The following is a 24,934-nucleotide window of genomic DNA, read 5'->3' on the forward strand; positions in this document are numbered from 1 at the left end:
GCGCGGGAAGATGAAAGGGTCCTGGGGCACATGGACCAGCCAAAGCACAGCCAGGAGACAGGCCTAGGTGGAGCCAGAGATGTCGAGCCTGGAGGAGAGTGGGCCCAGCAGCTTTGTGCCTAGAAGGTTGTTATCTGGAAGGAGGTCTTAGCCTGTCCTGTGAGACCCAAGGGCAGCACCAGGACCAACAGGAGACAGCTGGACAGATGGATCCCACCTAGACTAAGTTTCATATCCTGAAGCCAGAAAAGGGCTTCTCCTTTAGCCCATGGAGTGTTCTAGCATCTTCTATGTTCAAGGCTAGGGGATCACTCCGTAAGAGTGCTGACCAGGTCATGATTCTGGAAGAAACTCATACCCACGAGTCATCAACAGTCTCAGGTTGTGGGATGGCACTGTGCCACTACTGGGTCTGGTCACAGCTCCGGCCCTGCTCATCTGTGACCTCGGGCAACACACTCAGCCTCCTCCCCAAAAATAAAGGGTCTTCCCTGAGGATACCGAGGGCCCTCTCAGCCTCTGTGATGTTTTTGCCTATCTGCTTTCCCTCCCAGGTCCTCATTCCCACGACCCGATGCAACTCCCACAAGGAGAACATCCAGGGCCAGCTCAAGGTTCGCACACCCGGCATCTACATGCTCATCTTCGACAATACCTTCTCAAGGTAGGGCCACCTCAGGCACCAGCTCCACGTCTCCAGGCCTCTCTTTCACCTCTTCTAAAGAACAGAGGTGGACACTCAAAACCAATTATTTGTCAGTAACTTATTATTAATCGTTCTTTGATTGTTGACCCCTCTCCTGTGGTGTTCCAGTGTTCATTAGAGATTTTGTGACACACAGGCTCATGCTTGCAGAGTCTCACCATGTCACTGCTGAGGGGTAGAGGAGTGACACTCCTAAGTCACACAGCCAGTGGTGGAGCCGGATCTGAACCAGGTGGTCTGGCCAGTCTGAACTCTTAATAACCAAGGTGCCCTTTCCCTCTCTCTGATATTGATTCCCGCTGCTCTGCCACTGCCCTGCCCAAAGAAGGGGCTCAGGAAATACGATGGAAGGACTGAATGAATGAATGAATGAATGAACGAGAAAGGGAGAAATAAAAGAAGGAAGGGCAGAGCTTGAGATAAGCAGGCCCGAAACTGCACCACAAAGCCCCTGGCCATGTGGCGGGAGCGGCAGGTGCCATCTCTGGGAAGCACTCTGAGAACCAGCTAAGGTTCAGGAGTGTATAGGTTGGGAGATGGGGGAGAAGCTGGACAGGAGAATGGGAATGGAGGGAGATGAGGCCAGAGGGACAGCAGGAGGGGAGTGGAGAGAGGACCAGCATTGACTGAGTGTCTGCCAATCATGTGGACAGGGGCTGGGCACCTGCCCCTGTTTATGTCTTCTGCTTCAGCACAGACCCCTTAACTGGAACCGGCTCTTTAGAGAGAACTGCCTGATGTGTTTCTGGCCACATCCTCTCTGAGCAAGGTCCTGGGCTACTGGTCACATCCCCAGCATGGGTACTTGGCTCTTAGCAGAATAACTAGACAGGACACTAGGGAAAACCTGAGTCATCCCCTCACCACCTCCAGGCCTTGAACTACCAGGGCTTATGGCCAAGAGTGCCCACCAGAGGAGGGATTAGAAGATGAACTTCCCACCTCACCCCCTCCTGCCCCTCCCTACACTCCCAAGTGGAAATGAAAGCACCCCTGGAGTTAGCAGGACCTCATGGCATAGGCCTATCATGGCCAGAGAGCTCTTTTTGGAGCCACCCTCTACCCCAAGAGTGGACATGAGCCCCAGCCCCTCTTGAACAGGATAGGGCAGTGGTTAGGAGAATAGGGCCTGGGTTGGGGACCACCAGGCCCAAGCTCTGCTCTTCCCCCAGCGACCCTTAGTTGAGTCTCCATTTCCTACTCTGCAGTGGCAGCCACACTGTGGATTGATGGAGAGACCAAGGAGAGGTGTGATGAGGGCAGAGCACCGTCCCAAGCCCAAGCAGGCTCCCAGTTACCCCTAGAGGCCTCCATGGTGCTGTGACAAACTCTGGCCTTGACCCATTGAGATCATCTCAGGGGCCTACTTGAGATTTCCAAACTATGGATATCAGAACTGAGTTAGCTGCCAAGTCGGAAAAAATCCGTGCTGCCCTCCACCATTTGCCTCCTCCCATTGCCTGCTCCTCACACCACCATACACACACTGTGCAGTCCCTACCGCCAGCTGCTTCAGAGCAGCCAGGTGAGGGAGGTGATATTCACAGCCTGTGACCAAAAGGGCATTTCTGCACCCAAGCCTCAGAAGAGTCCACAGTGATGTCCCGAGACCCCCTGACCCTCACAGGGAGAGAACTACTAGACAGACAGGAAATGGGGCACAGGGCTCCAGCACCCACACCCAACCAGGTCACTGCAGTGACCACAGAGGCCTCAGCAGCAGCTGCCACCCCTTGGACTTTCAGCTCTCAGGTAACACCCTCCCTTTCCATTTCTGTTTCCTCAGGTTTGTTTCTAAAAAGGTACTTTATCACTTGACGGTCGATCGGCCTGTGATCTACGATGGAAGTGATTTCCTGTAGCTTCAGCACCTCAGTAACTTCACTTCATCCACAGGAAACACTAGTCTTCCTCACCTGTCACATAAAGCATTTTTTTAAAAAGTCAGCTGCTCCAAAATCATCAACTCTGCCCCTCTGGAAGAGAGGCCCTGGGCTGCCCCTCAGAGGCAGCGTCCGGGGAGGACTTTGTGCTCAGCACTCTGCATCGGCCACTGTTAGCCCCCGAGGCTTTGAAGGGCTCAGGCAATGTTTCCATTAAGTAGAGACTCAGCTGTTCTCACACCCAAAGGAATGCTCTGCCAAAGGTTTAAACACCCGGGAGACCATCAGCCTCTCCTGGGAGCACGGTTGGCTACAGGCCTCTTGTGGAGAGTTTCACGGGCAGGGGTGATTCCAACTTCTGCCTGTGGGGAGATTTTCTGCCCTGCCCCACCAGGGCCCTGCATCTTGGAGACCTGAGCTGGGTGCCCTGGCCATGCCCTGTGAATCCTCGGACTGTGACACCCTCAGGTACTCCCAGGAAAAGGAGGTACACAGCCATCATGTGAGTCAGGGTGCCAGGGGACTCCCCTGAGATCCTGACCAGCTCCTCCAGTCATGCTCTTGTCCCTCGCTGCCCCAGTAAGCTGGAGGCTGCTTCAGAACTTAGCAGTGTTGGAGGGGCCTCTAAGCTGCACTCTCTTTCTGGCCCTTTTGTCTGGGTGATTCTGTCCTCAAATAAAGCCCTTCACTCAGCCAGGCCTCTTCACAGCTCAAAGCATTGCCCTAAGAATCAGAAGCAAAGATAATCCAAGAACAAAACCCACTGTGCTTGGGGCCTGCAGTGGCTGTGTGTACACTACATCTAATGCCCAAATGCCAGCCAGTGTGGATGTCGTGACCACATAGCAGGATTGTGCATTGGCTTTAGAGCTACTCCTCAGCTCATGGCCCACTTTTGTTTATATAAATAAGAGCTTCTGCCCCACCTGCAGACATGTTTACTAATGATCATAGCCAGGATTAGAACCACTTTCAAACATTGGGGCCTTCTTAACAAAAGTCTTTGATAACTTAAGAACCAAAGTAACAGAGTAAACAGAGGCATGATGGATCCCTGGGCCCCACTCCCCTCCTGACAGGTTCCCCAACAGCCCATTTGCCCACTTCCCACTGCTCAGCCCACACCAGACCTCCAGGAGACATCCCCCCTTGAGGCAGAGATATCCTGTTCCCTGTTCCCAGACAAGAATTAGTTAATCTTCCCTGTTCTCTGTGGTCCTTTTCTTCCCCCACAGCAGATAGCTCACCTTGGACAGCTCTTCATTCCTTGTTCATGGAACCAGCTGCCCGCAGTCAGGCCCCAGGTTCTTCCACGGGTGAACAGAGCATCTGACAAAAGGTCCCACTTTGGCCAGGGGTGAGGGAGAGAGCACCAGACAGGCTATCCGAGAATCTGAGAGCTGGGCCTGGCAATTCCTCCAGCACCCTTGTGACCCAAGTCCAGTCACACATTTCCCAAAGTTTCTCTTTGTCATAACCCTGGTCTGGCTGGTTTTGAGGGCTTGAGAATGGGTCAGGGACTCCAGGCCAAGTCCAACAGAGACCCCAAACCCACCACACACCAGCAGCCACAACCTCACCACCAACAAAGAGGACTCTTGTGGGGCCACAAGTAAGAGGTCATTTCTGGAATGGACTCAGATCTTTAAACAGGACAGTTGGGCACTTCCAGTCAGTTTTTAAGCAAGGCATGGGGAACGGGGAATAGAACCTTTCAAAGAGGTTGCCCAGAGAAAAGCTGGGCCTCTTGCATTCGGCTTCCTCGGAGCAGCCTCTTCTGGCAGAAAGCCATCAGGTGCTCAACCATCTTCCCCTGGCCAAGGTTCTGACCATGCTTAGTACTGGAATAGAAGTGGCCAGGCCCCCAGCAACTCTTCTTGGCCTCATGTTTGTCCTCACAGGCATGCCACGTGGCCTGAGATGATTCAGAGCAAATCATGCTAACTTTGAATCCATCCAGCCACTTGCAAAGGATAATCAGAAGTCAGCTTGTTCACTGTTAGAAAGAAACTAACAAAAGAGAACCCAGAGCAATCTAGAATCTTTGAGTGCTTGGCTTTCCAAGGATACTGCGGAGACTCTGGCCAAGCTGATGACCTTCTGAAGTGTCACTGGCACCATATGCAACAAGAACCACCATTCACTGAGTAGCTAATGGGTTTGGGGCCTGAGACAGTCCATCTGAGGTCCTTCCTGAACATGTCACTCATCACAGCAGAGGACCAGTTGCAGCTTACCCAGGACCACTCCTCCAGGACAGCTGGATATCTTGCATGCACCACCTTCAGCGCTGACTGCTGTTGTTCAAAAAAAGCCTTTGCTGCATTCGGAGGACTGCCCCGTGCCCTGAGGTGACTTCCTAACTATGTGGTTTCATTAGCGAATTTATTTTTTGTGCTGGGTGGACATTTGTATTTTATTAGGTTGCTGTTTAAGCTCAAGTTTGCTGTGCTCTCTGCAGCTACAAAACATCTTGGCATATTTAAGAGTGGCTTTTATAAATAGCTTTATTCTGATATTAGTCAGATTCCCAACTTTACTGAGAATTAAGGACTGGGGTACTTCAAAAAAATGCAAATAACAATTGAAGAACCACTGCTGCAGGTGGTAGCCCTGGCTAGACTGAATTACACTAGAAATCAGCCAGAAGGAAGTGTCCTTGGGATCCCAGATCACTCTTTTTTTCAAAAAAAAAAAAAAAAAGAGGGGCAGCCCCTTGATGGCTCATCTCTCTGAATAACAGTCACGTCTTCATATCGATACCAGATGCCTTCATCATGCCACTGAAGCCACTCACCACCTTCAAGAACATGCCAACCTCTGTCAGACGCACCTACCCACAAACAAGGAGGCACGTTTGGCACAAAGTGTTGTCCTCCAGGTTCAAGTGGACTCTACGAGTGCTTGACCTCAACACACTGGATTCCAGGTGGACTGGACCAAGAGCAGGCAAAGACACGGGAACTGAAAAACTCCACAGGGTTTGGAAAATAGAAATGAAAAGCCACATCATATAACTCAAGAATAAATGGTGTTTTGGAAATTTTAAAATTATCATTGAAGGTGGTGAAACTATTTCAGGCCCAAATGAAAGGAAATCCCCAGTTGGGGATGAAATCACAGAGCCTATGTTTTATGATATGGTTGGATGTCCACTGATGAAATTTTAAAGGAGTTTCATTTTTAAAAGTGCGCATGATTCTACATATGAGAATTCTTTAGGCCAAGAAACTGTCCTTGGCTCAGAGGTGTTGGGAATTAAAGCAGAGAGAAGCCATTCGTGATGCTTAGAACCAAGGATGGTCATGTACACAAAGACCATCGAGACGGCCATTCTTGTTTACAAAACACTTACCAAGAAAGCACTTTGTAGGGGAACCTTAGTAAGTTCTTCTCATTTCATTACGTTTCTTCAAAGGAAACAGGAGAGACTGAATTAATAATTCTCTCTTTCCTCTTAAGCACTTTTAAAATAATGAAGTACATCTTGAAATTTTGGGAGGCATCTCTGATTAAAAAAAAAAAAAAAGGCTGCTTGACGTATGTTATGCAGAGACACTCTGCCTCTGGTGGCTGCAGAGCAACACCCAAGCCTCGTTTGGAAGGCTTAACATTTGGAATTGCACTTTAATTGATTAATCCTCAATTCATGTGGCCTTACGGGATGGTGGGTCTGGGACCCCAATTCATTCTTATCTGCCAAAGAATTATCTAGAAGCACACCAAATACCAGCATCCCACCTGCACAATGGGGGTGGAAAACTTTTGTATCCCTAAGCATATTATTTTATAGTGTCTGCCATGCCATGTGGAAATACTTTACTTTTTAACCTCAGGATTTAAATAAAGTAAACACTATGACATTTAGACATTTGTCTCTCATTTTTTTGGGACATAAAGTGCATCACGAAGTTATACAGAGCTGAGTTGGAGTTGAGCTGTGCTGCTGGGAAATAGAGCATCTTTTATGGTGGCTTTTCAGGAGGACTTGAGCCAGCAGATGTTCTGGGAAGTTTCCAGGTGGCCTGGCACCTGGCTGCTTCCCGGCCTGCTGTGAGGGTGGTATTTAGATCTGCCTGAGACAGCCTGTCTTTCAATCCATGCTGTTGTGCCCTATGGGCTTCTAGCCTCAGCTCAAATGTCCAGATCTCCCAGGGCACCCACAGAGCATGTTGAGCAAAGAGCAGACTTCTGAGTTTACCAGAACAATGCGGCTGGGGAGAAGCACCATGGATGGCCTAAAACCATGATTGGTCAATATGAGGTACAAAGCTGGGCAAGACTGCCAGGCCGAGATGGCTGGCAGAGAAAGAAGTCAGCCCTCCCATTCCCGCATACCTTTCTCTGGCTGGGTCAGCAAAGAGCCTGGACAGAGGCCTGGAGGGGCATGCCCTGGTCACTGCTGGATGTTGGACTGAGCTCAGGCTGGGCAGCCCACCCACACTCACCTCACACCCCTACTACAGGGATGACCAAGGCTGTGTCCCTGGAGTGCTCTGCGCCTCAAAAGAACACCTGCCCACACCACCCCTTCACCGCCCTTCCTCCGCCAGCCCTCTCCTGCTGCCAGACTTTCGTTTGGCCTCTTCTTTAATCTATTACTCCATGGAAGAAGTCACATTTTCTGTAACTCTGGTTCTCGCCCAAGGGTAAAAGACAGTGAATCCTTCATCTTTATCTTCATCTCCCTCCTCCCTTCTCTCCTCACTGCAGCATCGAGCAACATGCCAGGCAGGAAGGGACTCAGAAAATACTGAATTGACCTCGCGGGTCAGTCCCAGTGCACTGGGTCAGCCAAAAAGTCCTCAGCATTCCCACTGGCAACTAACTCTGCCAGGGATAGAGGCTCCTGAAACACTCCATTGGCAGAGGAGGGAAAGGGCGGGCCTGCAGGAGGAGATACGGGCAATGATAGCTGGTCACTCAGTCCCAACCCCTGAACCCCCTCTCATGTCAAAGGTGCCCTCGGGCTGGGTGCAGTGGCGCACGCCTGTAATCCCAACAGTTTGGGAGTCCAAGGCAGGAGGATTGCTTGAGCCCAGGGGTTCGAGACCACCTGGGCAACACAGTGAGACCCCGTCTCTACATTTTTTTTTTCTTTAATTAGCCAGGTGTGGTGGTGCATGTCTATGGTCCCAACTCAGTAGAGGCTGCAGTGAGCCAAGATCGTGCCACTCCACGAGTGACAGAGTGAGGCCCTGTCTCAAAAAAATAAAAAGGTGCCCGCAAATCAAGCCTCTGTCTAGTAACCAGATTGAAGTAATGGCAGATAGTTACTCCACCTGCCCCAAATGACACAGCCAGAGAGTTTCTTTGTTAATACAACACTCCTTCCTGAGGCTTGGGGGCCTCATGGACTAGGGGCTAGAACAAGAAACAGTTGAGACATACATATATGTGTGTGCTGTGCATCTGGAGCTGGGATCTGGGGACCTCCAGGTCAAAATCCTCCATTCCACCTCACCCCACCCTGCTAAACTGCAGAGTAACTCAAGATGACCCAAGTCTTTGCTGGAGGATTTCCAAGCCCCACGCTTGATTCCAGGTAATCCGGGCCCAGTTCAGTGTTCACAGACTCTGTGGCACATAGAGGTGCCCCGCCTTTCCCTGCCACGTCTGCCGGGTGAGGGCTGAGGATGCAGAGACTCCCGGGTGACCCAGAAGGCTCCTTACAGCAAGGTCAGCCCTTTCAGTTTGAAGATGCGTGGGAAAAATCTCCTCTTGCCACCCACACACATCTGAAGAGCAAACAGATGGTGAAACCAGTAGCCCAAGATGAGAAAACGGACTTTTTTTGAGACAGCAGTTGAAGCTGAAGCCTCAAAAGCCAGGGGGGAAAGCATAGCGATTATGAAAGACATTCAAAGTGGGTTAGGGGTGAGAGAAAGGTCAGCCTTTTACTTTTCCCACACCCGCTGTTTTCTGAAGAAGGATGGTAACGCAAGCAGAAGGGTGATGGCCAACCTCTGGGCTTTGATGTGTGTCCCCTCCTCCCGCCCCCATCCTGCAAGCTCTGGGGAGGTCGGAGACTAGTGTGGTTTCCTCACACCTCCCACCATGCTGGCACTGAGGTTATCTAAGAGTTGACAGCCCCATCTAAAGCCTGGAATGAATTAAGTCTTTTTTAGCTAAAAAATGAACAAAACCTGAGATGCATGAGTGTCCTTACCAAAAGGAAGTCCTCGTTTCTAGAACAGGTCTGTCTTCCGGCCTGTGGGTCCATAGAATCATCACAGAAAAAGTGATTTCAGGAGGTCTCCCCCGCTTTCTGCTCCCAAGGCCGTCTGACTGAGCCTCGGAGGAGAGAAGGAAGCCATTTCTGGGAGGCCAAAACGTCCGTCTTCCAGGTCAGTGGGGCAGGTGCTGTCTTCTCCCTGGCTTGAGAGAGGAAAGCTGGTGAGGGAGAAGCATTGGTGGGCGGGGCGGGGGGGGTTGCGGGGATAAAAGATAGGAGAGCAAAGCAGTGATGAGAAAAGACGGGTAACAGAAAGGGCCTCCCCAAAGGCTGCAGAGAAAGCTGGACCCAGGGCTGCTTAGCAGAAGCCATCTTTCTCATAGGAAGAAAGGGGCAGTGAGAAATGACAGTGTTGGTGTGGCTGAAGCTGCCCCATGCATCTGGTGGAGGCAGCACTTTAATGTAAGGAAGCCTGGACCATTGAGGGAACCAAAGGCAGTGACTGCCGATGTGGAAAGACAAGCCAGTTTTTTTCCTCTGCCTCAGAGGTGGCTTCAGGGCCCTGCAAGCTTTCACAAACAGGGCCCTGCATGCTTTATCAAGCAGCGGGGGCAGCAGCCTCAGTCCAGTCCTCCCACAAGGCTTGTGAACGAGCGACAGGGTTCCTATGTGGAACCCAAGGTCTTGGAAGAGGCAGCTCCTCTCCACCAGCAGGGATGCCACCCAGCTGTTGGGTGGCCTCAGAAAGAAGACCACACATTCATGCCCTGAAGGTGACCAGTGGAAGAAGGACAGGGAGACCAGAACTGGTCCTGGATCAGGCCCCCATCCTCTTTGGTTATGAAAGTTTCAGGTATTGAGCCATCAGGAAAAGCCCAAGACTCACCCAGGGCTCAGTTTTTCTCCAGAGTCAACTGTTATTTATTAGGTGTCAGTAAATAAAAGGAAGTTGCAGACAGATTCTTAGAAGAAGGTTCTCTTGCTTTAGTTACCTGAGGGCCTATTAAAATGCAGATCCAGCCAGGTGTGGTGGCTCACACCTATAATCCCAGCATTTTGGGTGGCCGAGGCAGGAGGATCACTTGAGGCCAGGAGTTCGAGGCCAGCCTGCGTAACATAGGGAGACCCCGTCTCTACCAAAAAAATTCAAATATTAGCCAGGCGCCTCTAGTCCCAGCTACTGGGGAGGCTGAGGTGGGAGAATCCCTTAAGCCTGGGAGTTTGAGGCTGCAACTGTGATTGCCCCACTGCACTCCAGCCTGGGGGACAGAGTGAGACCCTGTCTCAAAAAAAAAAAAAAAAAAAAATGCAGATCCATGGGCACCACCGCTTTCAAATCTGGTTCATCAGGTCTAGTCCATTCATAGGTCCTCCAGGTGATGCTGGAGCAGGTGGTCCTGGTGAGCATTGCTGCGCCACCACTGTTTTGATTAGAATTTGAGGAAAGGAGGAAATGAACTAATTGATCTGTCTCCTAATTTAACTCTACCAGTGATCCTTGAATCTTGGAACCAGGCCGTCTTCCTCAAATCCATTAGCCCAAGCACTAGGGTGCAATGATGGAAATTTCAGTCTTGGAGAGGAGGATGTTTCTAAATGAATCCCCTGGTATAAAACTATTCTAAGGGTAAAATAGTCTACAACCATAACTTTTTTATGGCTTATATTTTTATTCAAGGGTTCTGGTGCCAACTGGCAGATCATTTCTGAGTGGAAAAACATCCCCTTTCCCAAATCCAGAAGAGTTCCATACATGTCCAAATTTTAAGAAATGGAGAAAGTATCCAGGGGTATGGGTTGGGGAGGTCAGGTTAGGAGGGACTTCCTAAGCTGGTCCGTACACAGAATCAAAGGTCTTTGAAAATGGGTGGGGGAAAAATGGCATCTTTACCCTAACTACTAATTAAAATTTAAGTCTTCCTTCAATCATGACTAGAGACAACATGCCACACTAGTATTAGCAAGACCTGTCATCACTTTTTCACCAGTAGAAATGGCAGATATTTTCATATTACATGACAATTTCTGTAGACTCTCAAAATATCATTTATCTCCACTCCGAAATGAAGGTTGTCATTAGATCTGATAGATTTTATGTTATGCATTAGTAAAGAGACACATATATTACTAGTTCATATACCTGCTTTAATATTTGGAGAATTGTATTTCAATTTAATTGGTTTGTAATTCTATTTTATTGTTTGCATTTTAAAACATTCTGAGAAAGGGGCTATAGGCTTTGTCAGATTGTCAAAGGTGTGGATGAGGCCAAAAAAAAAAAAGTTAAGGATCTTTAGGTTGTGGCAGGTCCTCATGAAAAACAAGAGAAAGATCAGCTCATTGCAGCACTGGTTTGTTAATAGTAATGATACTAGCATTGTTTAATTTGTATAATTGTATAATTTGCTAGGCTCTTGCTGTAAGTCAGCTCGCTTTCACAGATGAGGAACCAAGATCCTGGGAAGATGGTAAGTCTGAACCATTTACAGAACATGTTACTGCTACTGCGTTATGCTGAGACAGCTGTAGGAGTGGTTTTCTCTAAACCATTCTCATTTTACTTGAATATAGATTATCTGATGACTTATAAAAAGCTGTTCCATAAACCAGGATTTGCTATGGCAGCCCTTGACCTTCAGACCTTTACTATGATTGTTAATACAAAAGGCTGTATCAGTTACCTGTTGTCAGAATCAAGCTGCATTATTCTGCGTTATTTGAAGTTGGACAACCTCAAAACCATGGCTTAAATCACTGAAGATTTATTTTGCTCATGAATATGCAGGTTGACTGGGGGCTCTGGACTCTTGGTGGGCTCACTCCCTTGTCTGCCCGTGGTCAGCTACGCATTGAGGCTGTGCTCCCACATGTCTGAGGGTTGGCTGCTCATTGGCTAATCGTGGCTGGGGTTGACTCCTACATCTGTGGTCCGTTGGTCAAAGGAAGGCTGGCTAGGCTAGGATGGTCTTGGCCAGACAACTTGGCTGTACTCCATGTGGTCTCCCTGGCCCCAACGGGATAGCCTGGGCTTATTCAGATGGCCGCTGAGCAGGTTTCCAAGAGAGTGAGTGAAAGTGCCCGAGCTTCGCAAAGCCCAGTCTCAGACCTGGCGCATCATTTCAACAGTGTTCTGTTGGTCAGAGCAAGTCACAGGCCAGCCCAGATTCCAGGTGTGGGAAAAGGGACTCCTCTGGATGGGAGGAACTGCAAGGTCACTTTATAAAGGGCACAGGGACAGTGAGGGGTAGAGAATTAGGACCATTTTTGTAATATTTCTACCAAAGAGTCAGATAATCTTCCCTTCTTGCACATATTTCCACCTCAATTTTCATCTTCAGTAAAACACCCACCTTCTCCTCCAGATACACTCATACAAGTACACAAAAACACACGCAACAATCTTCATGGCCACAATGTCTGTGACAGCGAGAAACAGGAAAGGATTTGTTCAAAGTGGGTTGGATTGAAGCAGTATATGACAGCACCCTGGGAGACTATGTGATGAACACTATTCACACCCATGCGACATTTCCTGACAAAGACGCTGGACACAGCTGCCTCGGCAGATGGAGCTGGTGGGGCTTTGGAGTTGGTGGCAGGAATAAGATGCTTTTACTTTTCTCTTTATACTTTTCTATGTCGTTTGAAGTATTTTTAGTAGGTGCCAGTTTAACTTTTAAAATGTGAAAACTAATTTCTAAAAAGACATTCACATCATCTTACGGCCATCTCAAATTCCCAGTAAAAACCAAATGCCCAATTCCTGTATGCTGGAGTCATTACACAGTTGTTGATGTCTTTCTGCATTCACCAAAGGGGTGACCTACTTACCAGCGAAGCTGAACAGCATAAAGCCATGAGCGGGGAGGGCCTGGGAGGAAGCCACAATATGGCCCCAGCTAGGGCCCCCTGTCCTCCTGACTCAGGGCCTCTGTGAGAAGAGCTATATCCAGATCATATGTTGCAAAGTGACCACTGGAACATCAGCGCTTGAACTTCAACTGGGGAGAAAGTACAACGGCCTCTAAGAGATTGGGTTCTAGAATCCGAAAGACATGGATCCAACTCCTGGTGCCACTACCTACTTCCTCTGGCTTGGGACAAGTCATTTAGCTACTCTGTGCCTCAAAATGTGATAGCTGTTATCATGGAGAAAGACGTCCACACCTTGTCCAATCCCTTTTACTCTCTTGGCTCTTTTGATTCCTTCTGGGCATTAGTCAGCTAGTCAAGTTTGGGGACTGAGTGTTTGGGATCATTGAAAGATGAGTTAATTTACAGAGTAGCCACCTTTGGTGATTTTAAAACATGGCCCCAGAGTTATTTGACACCCTTCCCATAAGAGGTGGAGTCTTGAGTCCCTTGACTCCAGGCTGACCTCTGGCTGCTCTGACCAGTGGAAGAGCAGAGGGACACTGTGTGGCTTCTGTTGCCACGTCAGAAAAGGGCCTGCAACTTCCCCCTGGTTCTCTTGCACAGGGGAAGCCAGCTGCCACATAAAAGGTCTGAGTACCTTGAGCCCTCCCTGCTGAAGCTGCCGTGTGCTGGGGCCCTGCACGGCAGCCAGCATCAACTACTGGCCCTGAGGCACGGCCCTCCAAGTCAAGCTTTCCAGTGGCCACAGCCCCAGCCAATATCTAACTGCAGCCACACGAGAGACCCCAAGCTAAATATGCCCTGCTGAGCCCCTTCGAAATTCCTGGCCCGCAAAATGGCGAATAAAATAAAATGGTTATTGTTTTTATGCCACTAAATTTTGTGGCAACAGTCACCAGGACACAGCTGAATTGAATACAAGCAAGGTTCTTAGAATCACTTCTTTCATTTAATTGCAAATGAACCAAAAAGAGATCCATCTAAATTTTTTTTTTTTGTTTTATTGGATTACTCCTGATACTTTATCATAGCAAACCTGACACAAGTTTCGCCTACACATCCTCTTTCCACATCCTCACTTCCCATTGATTTGCTCCTCAGCCAATCACAGTCTGCCTTGTTGATGCCTGGGAAGCTGCTCCTAGCCAGGTCGCTGCCAGCCTCCACTCTCTGTTGACCTCAGCTCTTCCCATGCTCATGGCTACCATCTTCCGGGTGGTATCCCCAGACTTGCTCTCTGCTGACCCTCTCCTCCCAGGGGCAGCACCACCAACCACCCAAACGTGCAGATTTAAAACCCAAGTCATCCTTGATTCCTTCCTTTCTCTCAGTTCTAATCTTCACCATTGTGTCTACCCCCAGAGTAAGTCAAAAGCCATCCATCTCTCTACATCACAACCACTACCTTCACTCCAACTCTGCCACCATCATCTTTTTCCTGAGCAATTGCAACAGCTCCTGACTGGCCTCCCTGCTTCCTTGCACCGCCCCTAACCCCCAGCCACCACCCTTCTTCTCCTGGGGGCTTTAGAGATCTTTAAAACATGAATTGGATCATGCCACACCCCACTTAAAAATCTTCCTGAAGTGGAATAAATCAAAATTCATCATATGCACCTGAATAGCGCCCCTACCTTCCTCTCCCATCTGACTTCCCTCTCACTCATAACCCTCCAATCACCAATGGCTCTTCTTTTAGCCACTTAACTCTGTTGATCACTTTCCTGGCTCAGAGACACCTGTGAGAATTAGGGGTGATGGTCCCCCCTTGTCTCAGGCAACATCAGTTTTCCTGTGGTCCTTAGAGACTTCCTGGTTTCCAAAAGTTGAACAAGAGAAACCCTGGAGCTCACTGCGGCCTTCATCAGCCTCTGTAGGGCATTCTGAGCTACCTGGAAATTACCCCCACTGAGAAAGTGCCACCCACGGCATGAGGCCTTTCCGAGCTTGCTGCTCTATCCCCAGGGGACTCCGTCCCTCCTTCAGTTCCTTTGTTGAGTGGTGGCCTAACCACACAGAGGAAGAGTCCATCCAGTCTCCATTTCTTATTTTAATCTTTTAAAATTGTGATTTGGGCTTTATAAGGAAAAGAGCATGAGTTTTTAAGGGAACTGCATGATGTCTTGGATTTGCTTTAAAATACTACAGGAAACTTGTTTTTAAAAGGAAGAAGGTAAGGAAGGAAAAAGAAGGAAGGGAGCAGATGAAACAAAGAAGAGGAAAGGAAAGAAAAGTGGGAAGTGTAGCTGAAACCAAAAATGGACAGAATGTTAATCATTATTGAAGTTGGGTGAGGGGTATGTGCATCTTCATTATACCAGCGGCCTTTTTGGCACCAGGGACCAGTTTCGTGGAAGACAGTTTTTCCATGGACCTGCAGCATTGGTGGAGAGGTGATTTTGGGATGATTCAAGCATGTTACATCTATTGTGCACTTTATTTATATTATTATTACATTGTAATGTATAATGAGATAATTATAGAACTCGCCATAATGTAGAATCAGTGGGAGTCCTGAGCTTGTTTTCCTGCAACTAGACGATCTCATCGGGGGTGATGGGAGACAGTGACAGATCATCAGGCATTAGATTCTCATAGGGAGTGCACAGCCTAGATCCTTTGCATGTTCACAATAGGTTTGTGCTCCTATGAGAATCTAATGCCGCCACTGATCTGACAGTTGGTGGAGCTCAGGCGGTGATGCAGGCAATGGGGAGCAGCTATAAATACAGACGAAGCTTCACTCACTTGCCTGCCACTCACCTCCTCCTGTGCAGCCTGGTTCCTAACAGGCCACAGAGCAGTAGTGGTCTGTGGCCCGGGGGTTGGGGACCCCTGCATTAATACTATTCCCTCTGCTTTTGTGTATGTTTTTAAATTTCTGTAATTAAAAAGTTTAAAAAGAAAAGAACATGAGTGGAGAAGTCCTAAACCAATTGCATGCATGGACACTTCACCAGAGAGTTGACAGTGATGTCCCACAGGCATGAGTGCTGCAGGGCCTTGGCACACACCGCCCTCCTCCCCTTTCTCCCCTGCTTCCTATAGGTCATTCCTGTCCATTCTTCAGCTCTCAGCTCACACGCTACCTCCTCAGGGAAGCCTTCCCTGCCTCCCCTTTCCAGAGCAGATCAGAGTCCCCTGTCACACTCTCTAGCATCCTGTACTGATAACCATCAGCTTGTTCCTGTGATGGTGTGACTTGTGTCTGTGATTGTGAGCTTCGTGAGCACCATGCCTGTGTCTGCCATTGCTCACCAGCTTGCCCAGGGCTTAGCATGTACTAAATGCTCAATAAATGTTGAATGAGGCTAATTACAGCAACAGTTGAAATGCTGGGCCTACTTGTGGCCTCTCCAGCACAGTGGTCTCAGGGTGGGCAGACTTCCGACACGGCAGCTTAGGGCTTCCAGAGCAAGCCTCCCACGGCACAGGATGTGGAAGCTGCCAGCCTCTTCTTCTGAGTCTGCACCCAGAAACTGGCACAGCATCCCTTGCACCAAATTCCACTGTTCAAGCAAACCCAGAGCCCACCCAGATTCAAGGAGAGGGGACATCAACCCCATGTTTTGATGGGAGGAGCATCAAATAAACTGTTGCTCCTTTCTCCCCTGCTTCCTATAGGTCATCCTTAATCCACCCAGCTGACTCACTGTCTGCAGCTGTTCAGAGTTCAGTCCCTGTCTTTCTTGCCTAACTCTCCAAGTCTCCAAACATTTTCCATTGCTGTAGCTCTTTTTGGCCTCAAAGACTGTCATAATATCATGCAAATGCTAGAGACGCAGCTCTCATGCTGTTGCTGGGCAGACACACATGAGCAAGAACACACACAGTCCGTGGCTCCTTGTTGCTGAGGGTCCAAACACAGGAGTCAGAGGTTCAATCAGTAGAAAGAAGAATACTAGCGAATTACAAATGAGAGGAGTGCTGTGAAGGAAAGGGACAAGCAGTGTGCCACACAGGAGGATAACGGGGCTCTAACTGTCACTCTAGGACTTTGCCACGTCATCTTGCCATGCCCACGCAGCGAGCCACATCAGCAATTGCCATAATACCTTTTAATATGAGAAGGGACGCTTCGGCCAGCTCTTGACTGAGGATTGTTTACACTGTTTAGAAATTTCCAGATGACACAATTCAGATGTGCTTTAAATCTGTATTTGAGGTCTAGAAAGTGGAGAGTCTGCAGAAGGATGCTGCAGCAGACACAGGAAGAGACAGGTTCCTTGAAGCACCTACCTGGCCGCAGAGCCTGGCCTGAGCGAGGGCCGCTGGTGGAGCAGGCACAGTGTTTGTCCAGGTGGTCAGAGGCGGGGCTGTCATCAGGCCAGGGAATCCAGGCCGCAGCCACAGCTTTTCAGGAAAGCCTGGAGGGTGACTCCCAGAAGGAGATGCCAGTCCCTGGGCAGGGGAGGAGGCTTGGAGGCGCTCCTCAGATCTGAGCCTGGTGTCTGGTGAAAGCCCCAGCCCAGGCAGACCCGGGACTGGGGCCTAAGCCTGGCCACCTAGACCCAGAGAGGAAGAGCCAGGGCGGAAGCCAGCCCTGCAGACCACTGGCCATGGGCAGGGTGGACAGGGCCAAACTGAGAGGCCAGCATGCCCCTTGAGATCATCTGACTGGCTGCAGAGGAGATCTGGGGCCACGTGGGGACAGCAGTGAGTAATGCCTGGATCCCACACAGGGAGTCTGACCTAAAGCCACATCTTGTACCGGGCCCAGAAAAGTTATTCGTGGGTCTTGCATCTGAGAGAGGGGAGCCAGGGAAGGGAGAGGCGGGAAAATGGGGCAGGGAGAGGAGGAAAGCCAACAGCAGGAATTCTACGGTTCAGACGCATGCCTAGGCCTGGGTGTTGGGTCCTTGGACCTGCACACACACATCTCCGGTGAAATCTGTGGCTTCTTCATGAAGGAATTAAGGCTCCACAGCCATATGTGTCTGGGGAAGAGCCTGGGAGAGGTAGCAGCTAGGAACCTTCTCGATTCTGTGAAGATGACGCCATCATCCTTTGCCAGCACACCCTCATGGTGCACTTTTGAAGAAGGGAGTCAGCAGGGCCTTGGCTGTGGCATGTTACCATTTAGCGTTTGCATGACATGGTCAGTGGGAGGAGTGCTGGCCAAGCTCGGGCCTGTCCATCTTTTCAGCCCCTGGTCCTCAGCACAAAGTCTGGCTTGGCAAATGCTGGTCAACCCTCCAAAGCAAGGGACATGGTCAGACAAAGCCAATTACTAACTGCATGGGCTCAGATGAGTTACTTAGTATCTCTGAGGCTCAGCTCCTTCCCCTGTAAATCAGGGTTAGCAATGGCGCTCAAAATTCTGGGAGGGATGGTGGCTGTCTCATACACCATGGGGCCCCTGGCATGCAGCTGGTGCCGAAGCATATCTGCTGAATGCTTAGGTTATAATGAGACAGGACCCATTCTCTCAGCCTTCTCAGAGGAGTTCTGTGACTGGCGCCCAACCATGCTACGGATCTTCTGCATACCCAGTGTTCTTACCCATCCAGCCTTAGGTGGGCTCTTGGAATTGGCAGCACCTGGTGAGAAAATTGTTGCAGGATGACTTCTCTAGAAGGAGGTACTGAGATGGAGTTTGGGGTGCAAGGTGTTTATTAGGAATCAATGCCTGTGGAGGGATGTGAGAGGAAGCATGATTGGGCAGAGAGAGAACTCAAACTGCCATGAAGGCTCCACAAAGCCCTGGCTTTGGAGAGTCGACCAGCATTTGCCAAGCCAGACTTTGTTCTAAGGACCAGGGGCTAAAAAGACTGACAGGCACGAGGTTGGCCAGAACCCCTCTCCCTGACCATGTCATGCAAATGCTAAATGGTGACATGTGACAGCCAAGGCCCTGCTGATTCCCTTCTTCAAAAGTGTACCATGAGGGTGTGCTGGCAGAGTGCCCTGGAGTGGATCCTGCCCATCAGAGTGCCACCATCGGGCTGAGATGATGCTATTCTCTGTCTCACAGGCACCAGGGACAGGTGACCCTGGGAAGGCCTGGCTTGGGCAGGGCGGCTCTGCAGCGGAGGCAGGGCGGCTCTGCAGCGGAGGCAGGCCCTGAAGAACTGGCAACCAGAGGGCCTGTGCTGACCACACTCCCTACAAGTTCTTTCTTGAGGCATCTCCATATGACCATAGAGGTTTTTTGCTTAGTTTGTGGTGCCACAATTGAGCGTATACAAGTAAATATGGGGAGAGGCCCTCATAAGGAATCACTTGTTGGAAAGACACATATTTGCATGTCATTTTTAGGCTTTGATAATATAAAAGTCAAAGAAAGACATTAAATGGGTCATTAGCTGTCTGGGTTGTCTGTTCTAATAATGTAGGAATGATTAGAGAACTAGCTCATTGTCCCAGGAGCATGATGGATAGGGACCTCAACTGGAAGGGAGGAGCACATGAGATGGGGAGAAAGAGAGACTTTATTGCAGAAACACTATGGTGTGTCTTGGCTGGGAGGGGAATTCTAAGGCTGTGGTACTTACTAACCACACACAGTGACTAAATAATCAGTGACTACTCGTTGAATGGAGAGAAAGATTTTTTTGAGTATCTAAAACATGTCAGGTGCAGGTGCTGGAGCCCATGATTACTTCTCTTTTTTCAAAGTCACGGGGAACCCCTGAACAGACCTCACATTGAGACAAGCTGTCCAGTGTATAGGAGAAGAATCCTCCGGTGAAGTTGGAGTGGCCAACTTCAGTGAGGGACAGAGATCTGTGGGCACTGGAGCCAGGCTGGTGCTGGGGGATGATTTCGGCTGTGCTTTGTTCTGGACCCCACAAGAAGCTCCAGTTCTTGTGAGGCCAACTTAGAACTGGAAAGCCAAGCAAACCCACTCAAAGACTGCAAGCACAAAAGAACCATCTGGAAGTGTGAGACAGCTTTGCATTGATGAAGGAGAAAGACTGTGGCGGTCTCCAAAGATGTCAACTCATGAATGCTTCACGACAGCCTTGGCTTTGTATTCAAGTCAACACCATCACAGAAACCAAGATACCACCCATAATGGCCATACTGCAATGGCGATGGCCTGGGGGAAGGTCCACAAGACCAAAATGGAAGGAGCTCACTGTGGGCTGCTTCCTTCCTTGCTCAGGACTCTCTGTAACAACTACAATGGGCAAATAAGAAGTTATAGCCACTCAGCTCTCTCAGGAAGCAATCAGGGCAACTCACAAGGCCAAAGCCCTGGACACCAAAGCTGGGAAAAGCATTGGCATCCAGTCCTGGTCTAGTCAGTTCCTTCCTTGACCACCAGTCCCCCAGGCTGCCCGTAGATAGCAGGACAGCATCACTGCCCAAAGGATGTAATGTCCCAATGCTCAAGGTTGGCAATCTTTATTTTCTAGAAGTTTCCTAGCTGCTGAACTCTGACACATGAAGTACCTATTTGAGAAATGATTAATTTTAAATGTTTATAAAGATATTAATTCATTATATTGTTCCTACCCCACACAAGAAATTTGTGTGTGATGAGGAGTCTGGGCATTTAAAACATGTACCAGAACAGGTCCACACAAAGCTACTTGTCCGGGCTCCCACCTGCGGAGGCTCCATAATTGTCCTAGTGAGGCTGCCCTGTGTGAGGCTCAGCACCACTGGGACTCCCAGGACAGAGCATCAGAACCGCAGTATCTAAAAATAAAAGCCAAACTCAGCTGTGTTCTTTGCACCTAACTGCATAATGTTATTTAGAAGTGGCTCATGCATCTTTTTTATTCTCTCAAGTTCCTATAAGGGTAAATATCTGGGTCACCTCTTGGAAATGGTCAATGGATGGCTGTGTTCATAAGTGACCTTGGAGAAGTTATCCTCCCTTTAACTACGGATGCAGTGCCTGTGCTGGGCCCATGTTGCTCTGCTGGTCCCAGGCCAATGCTTTCTTCCCACCCACTGCCCCCTCACGGGCAGCATGTTGATGGGATAGCAAGGCCTGCGCTTCACCCCTTCGCCCTCCCTGGCTGCTGCCCATGTCTGCTCACTTTATTCCTCATTCTCATGTGCTTTAGAAGTGGGCAGGGAGAAGAAGGGTGAAATGGCAGGGTCCAGTGCTTTTGTGTCCCCTTTGGGAAGGGATGGCGTTGGAACAGAAACCACAGCAATCCACAAGGCACTGGGGAAATTAGATGCTTCCTCTAAAGCAAGTGGCAAAGCCAGGGATGGTTTATTGTGCTGTTCCAATAGTCCTCCTTGGAAATTCCATTTGACTAACACGGAAAAGCCTGAGGAGTAAGTTTGGACAGAGGAGAAATAAAAATTTGTCAGCCATGATGGTTTTAAGGTATTTGGAGATCTTATTTCCTTATCCCCATTGCTTACTCTTCACACTTTTTTTAAAGACTAGTCAATTGCAGTAGAGAGAAGCAGGGAAAGTAGAACAAGGAGTTCAATCTGTAACTGACTGTGAGCAATCCGATTGAGATAACTCATTACCTTCAGACCAGCCTTCACACTCTTAATGTATCTATTTGATCTTTAATTGCACACACTTAAAATATTGAGACAGGGTAAAGAAAGTGACAAGTAATTAATGCTTCATATACACATTAAAAAGCACTTTTCCAATATGTAAAATATTTTCAAAGGTGATACATTTTGCCAAATCATGAAAAGAAAGACACAAAAGATGCAAAGGTGAATTCCATTACTTATTTTTTTCAGCCTAATCTCTAAATCAAAAGCTTTTAAAATGTTGCCACTATAGAGTAAGAAAAGGAGAAGCATGGAAGTAAATAGCCTTCCAGCAAGGCCTGCGCTTCACCCCTTTGCCCTCCCTGGCTGCTGCCCATGTCTGCCCACTTTATTCCTCAGAATAAAGTAAGCCTCAGAAAGACAAGGGCCAAGAGAACCAGCCCATTTTCTAGGGAGCAGACGGTGGACCCAAAGCAAGTGCCACTCAACAGAACAAGCCTACAACAGGGCCAAGGCTGGCTTCTGCGAACCCAGCTGTTATAATCTCCCTGCTCAGGCCATGGAGGGACACTGTCATCATACCAAGGAATAAGCAGAATCCTTGTCTAGGTCAAAACCTCCAGCAGGACACAGAAATGGATTGGAAGCCAACAGACTTTGGATGCCTTGTGGGTGGGGCCAGTTGTCCAGGGGTTCACTGGCCGGACCTGCAGATTGTTTCAAAATCAGAACAAGGACCTTCACTGGCCCAGAACAGAACAAGGAGAACAGAAGGAAATTAGGTCTGAGATTGCCTGGAAAGGTTCTAGATCAGGAATCTATAAGACCTGGCATGGGTTATCAGTCTCAAGAGCAGGGTAGAAAATTTCCCAAAGATGGACATTTTCACGAAACTTTCTGCTTTTGTGGTCTGTAGCAGCAGCCAGTGCTTCTGTGTCCCCTTTTGGAAGAGGCAGCATGAGAACTGAAGCCACAGAAGTTCACAGTGCATGGAGAAAATCCAAGGGCTCCTCCAGAGGCAGTGGCACTGATGCTCCAGCGAGTGGCAAAGCCAGGGTGCTCCACAGTGCTGGTCCTTAGTCCTCCTTTGAGAATTGCAGGCATCACAGTCAAGAGCCAATCAACAGCCTCCTGGACTAGTCAGTTGATTTTGAAATATTTGCTTTGGCAAATTCTGACTACAAGTAATCATATTGTTCAGATTCATCCCTTTCTGAGTTTTCTTTTCTCTTTCACTCTCTCTGGTCCCATCAGTGGGGAAACTGTTTCTGCATTTCTCATTTCTTCCAAAAGAACCATGCACCTCAGAGAAGACTCCTCAGAGGGAGAGTGCTCCTGAGGTTGTCTCCAGCAACATAGACGACAGCTTCAAGCTTCCCTCTCTCCTTGTAAATGAAACCCACTGGGCCTGGCTGATGCAACCCAAGTTCTTCAGGGTTTTCACAAGATCCCGGCGGAATCTCTCACCCACAAAAACATAGAGAACAGGGTTCAGGCAACTGTGGAAGAAGGCGATGGTCTGGGTGACCTGGAAGCAGATGTCAATGTTGGTGGAAACGGCACAGTTGGAGATGAACATGGCATAGGCGTCAATGGTCTGCACCAACAAAATGCAGTTGTAGGGAAACTGAGACAAGACAAAGACAGTCAGGACAGTGATGGTCACTTTTAGGGCCTTGTGCTTGGACGACTTCTTGGCTTGTATCAGGGTGTGAATGATGATGGTGTAGCAGCAAGCCATGACCACGAAGGGAAGGAAGAATCCCAGAATGACCTTCAGGGTCAAGACAGCTGACTTCAGTTTGGTGCTCTCGTCGCTAGGGTAAACCATGGTGCAGATAGCAATGCCGGATTCCTCCTTGATCTGGCTGTATAAGATTTCTGGGATGCAGAGCGCAGCTGCCAATACCCAGATGGTAAAGCAAACCATTTTGCTGTACAGAAGCCTTTTCTCCCTCCAAGTATGTGCTCTCATGGCCTGGGCAATGGCGATGTACCTGTCCACGCTGATGCACATGATCAGCAACACACAGCTGTAGAAGTTCATCTTGTACATGCTGTTGACCACCTTGCACATGAAGGTCTGGAACTTCCACTGGTCAGCAGCGGCAATGGCCCAGAAGGGAAGAGTGACAAGAAAGAGGAGGTCAGCAATTGCCAAATTCAAAAGGAACATGTCGGTCATGGTCTTCACTCTTGTGCAGTACCAGTAGACAAGGATGACCAGACTGTTGCCCAAGGCACCCACGATGAACACAAGCCAATATAAGGGTGGGAGGAAATGGCTCGCAAAATGCCTGACATTGTTTTTCTCACAGTACAAGTCAGTGAAGTTGAAGTTAACATAGTCTTCCATGGAATATGTGGATTCAGAGCCATAGTCATCAGCCATGTTAGGAATAGGGCTCTGCAAGGGGACACAAGACGGCATTAGGTCAAGGAAAATATTTTGAAGGTCCTGTCTGATGGCAGAGGCATGGACCTCTTGACCCTTCCAACCCCAAACACCTATGATAAGGCCAAAGACACGTAGACATTCTGAGAACATCTGCTTGGGTTGTGACATATTTATTTATTCAACAGATGTTTATTAAGCACATACTGTATGTTGGCTACTGTGCTATGTGCCAAAGAAACCATAATAAATAAATCAGATGTGTGGCTTCACTCTCAGGAAACTTACCTACCCATAGAGCAACCAGACATGCAAATGAACATTTATAGTGTGCATGCCAAGTGCTCTGATGGAGTAAGAGTACCTCCACACTACTGATGGGCAGTTTTATCAAACTGTGGGTATGACTGCGATCATCCTTATCCTATCTATTCAATTTTTCACTGACCCTAAAAAAGTCAGCAAGGGCTCTTAAACTCATCTGGATCCCAGTCCCCTGAGTTTCCTGAAAGCTCCGGGAGCACCAGCATACACCCACATACACATGCACATACACATACACATACACATACACACACAGACACTCTCAACCCCACGTACACACACAAGCACCATGACCTGCTCTATAGTTAGCAGGACCCGTGGTCCAAAAATTGTTAGGAATTTCAACATATCCAGCATTCAATCAAACAAGCAACACTTCTAAGCACAGGGCCCCTGTGTGACTGTGTGGGTTGCACAGCCATGAAGCTGGCCCCAACAAGCACACACACTCACATGTACATGCATACACATAATACATGCACTTGCACATGCTCTCATGTACACAAACATGCCAACACTCATGCTTACATGCACATATGTACACACTCATGCATGCACACATATATACACACACATATATGCGCATACACACACACACTTCTTACACTTTTTTTGGGTTCCTGAAGCAGAAGCCATCCTAAAGCCCCTGCTATGGAAACAGGAAATGAGGGCTAGAAATGAGACGCTGAGATGTAAGCCCTTGAGTCAAACCCGGGGTGGGAGGGAATGAAGGACATGGACTGCCGATGGAGGAGGAGGGGAGAGTCCGTGCCACGCCTGCTACATTCCTTCCAAAACCTCTGCCCACAGATCCTCAAACGCTCTCACTTCCCACCAGTTTCCTTCCGAGGGCTCCCATTAGGACTCCCAAATTCCACCAGGGACTACCAGCTCTCACTCCCTTTCCTTGAGGGACATTCCTTGCCAAATCTCATCTCTACTTTTATTTCTCCTGAGGCAAATGCAGTAGTTCAATTTATCTGGATACATTTGGACTAAAAGTCACCCCAAATCCACAATAAGTTTTTATTTTGTTTTGAACAGTTAATATTAACAAATATATAAGTACAAAGATGATTTTGTGTACTTAAATGTTTATATTTAAATAACAAAATATTCTCTACCTCCTGTTAGCTGGGCTCTCCCTATCT

At 48.7% G+C, this 24,934-nt stretch overlaps 3 protein-coding genes across 4 annotated transcripts in view; 2 read left to right on the plus strand and 1 right to left on the minus strand.

The window, feature by feature from the left end:
• Positions 1 to 6,458, plus strand: part of FYCO1 (FYVE and coiled-coil domain autophagy adaptor 1) — a 77,042-nt gene extending 70,584 nt beyond the window's left edge. Inside the window, exons 17-18 of the mRNA XM_054482086.2 lie at positions 555 to 664; positions 2,493 to 6,458. Coding sequence (XP_054338061.1) covers positions 555 to 664; positions 2,493 to 2,568 — 186 coding nt within the window. The 3' untranslated portion in view covers positions 2,569 to 6,458. The remainder of the gene's footprint in view (positions 1 to 554; positions 665 to 2,492) is intronic.
• Positions 6,459 to 8,599: 2,141 nt separating this feature from the next.
• Positions 8,600 to 24,934, plus strand: part of LZTFL1 (leucine zipper transcription factor like 1) — a 93,709-nt gene continuing 77,374 nt past the window's right edge. Inside the window, exons 1-2 of the mRNA XM_063661969.1 lie at positions 8,600 to 8,936; positions 11,175 to 11,232. Of these exons, the coding sequence (XP_063518039.1) occupies positions 11,206 to 11,232 (27 nt within the window). The 5' untranslated portion in view covers positions 8,600 to 8,936; positions 11,175 to 11,205. The remainder of the gene's footprint in view (positions 8,937 to 11,174; positions 11,233 to 24,934) is intronic.
• The window catches only part of CCR9 (C-C motif chemokine receptor 9), a 30,425-nt gene continuing 26,601 nt past the window's right edge, over positions 21,111 to 24,934 (minus strand). For both annotated transcript variants that reach the window (XM_054482265.1, XM_054482268.1), the window contains exon 3: positions 21,111 to 23,471. In XM_054482265.1, the coding sequence (XP_054338240.1) occupies positions 22,383 to 23,471 (1,089 nt within the window). In that variant the 3' untranslated portion in view covers positions 21,111 to 22,382. The remainder of the gene's footprint in view (positions 23,472 to 24,934) is intronic.

This window comes from Pongo pygmaeus, chromosome 2 (assembly GCF_028885625.2).
Source record: "Pongo pygmaeus isolate AG05252 chromosome 2, NHGRI_mPonPyg2-v2.0_pri, whole genome shotgun sequence".
NCBI classification, from domain to species: domain Eukaryota; kingdom Metazoa; phylum Chordata; class Mammalia; order Primates; family Hominidae; genus Pongo; species Pongo pygmaeus.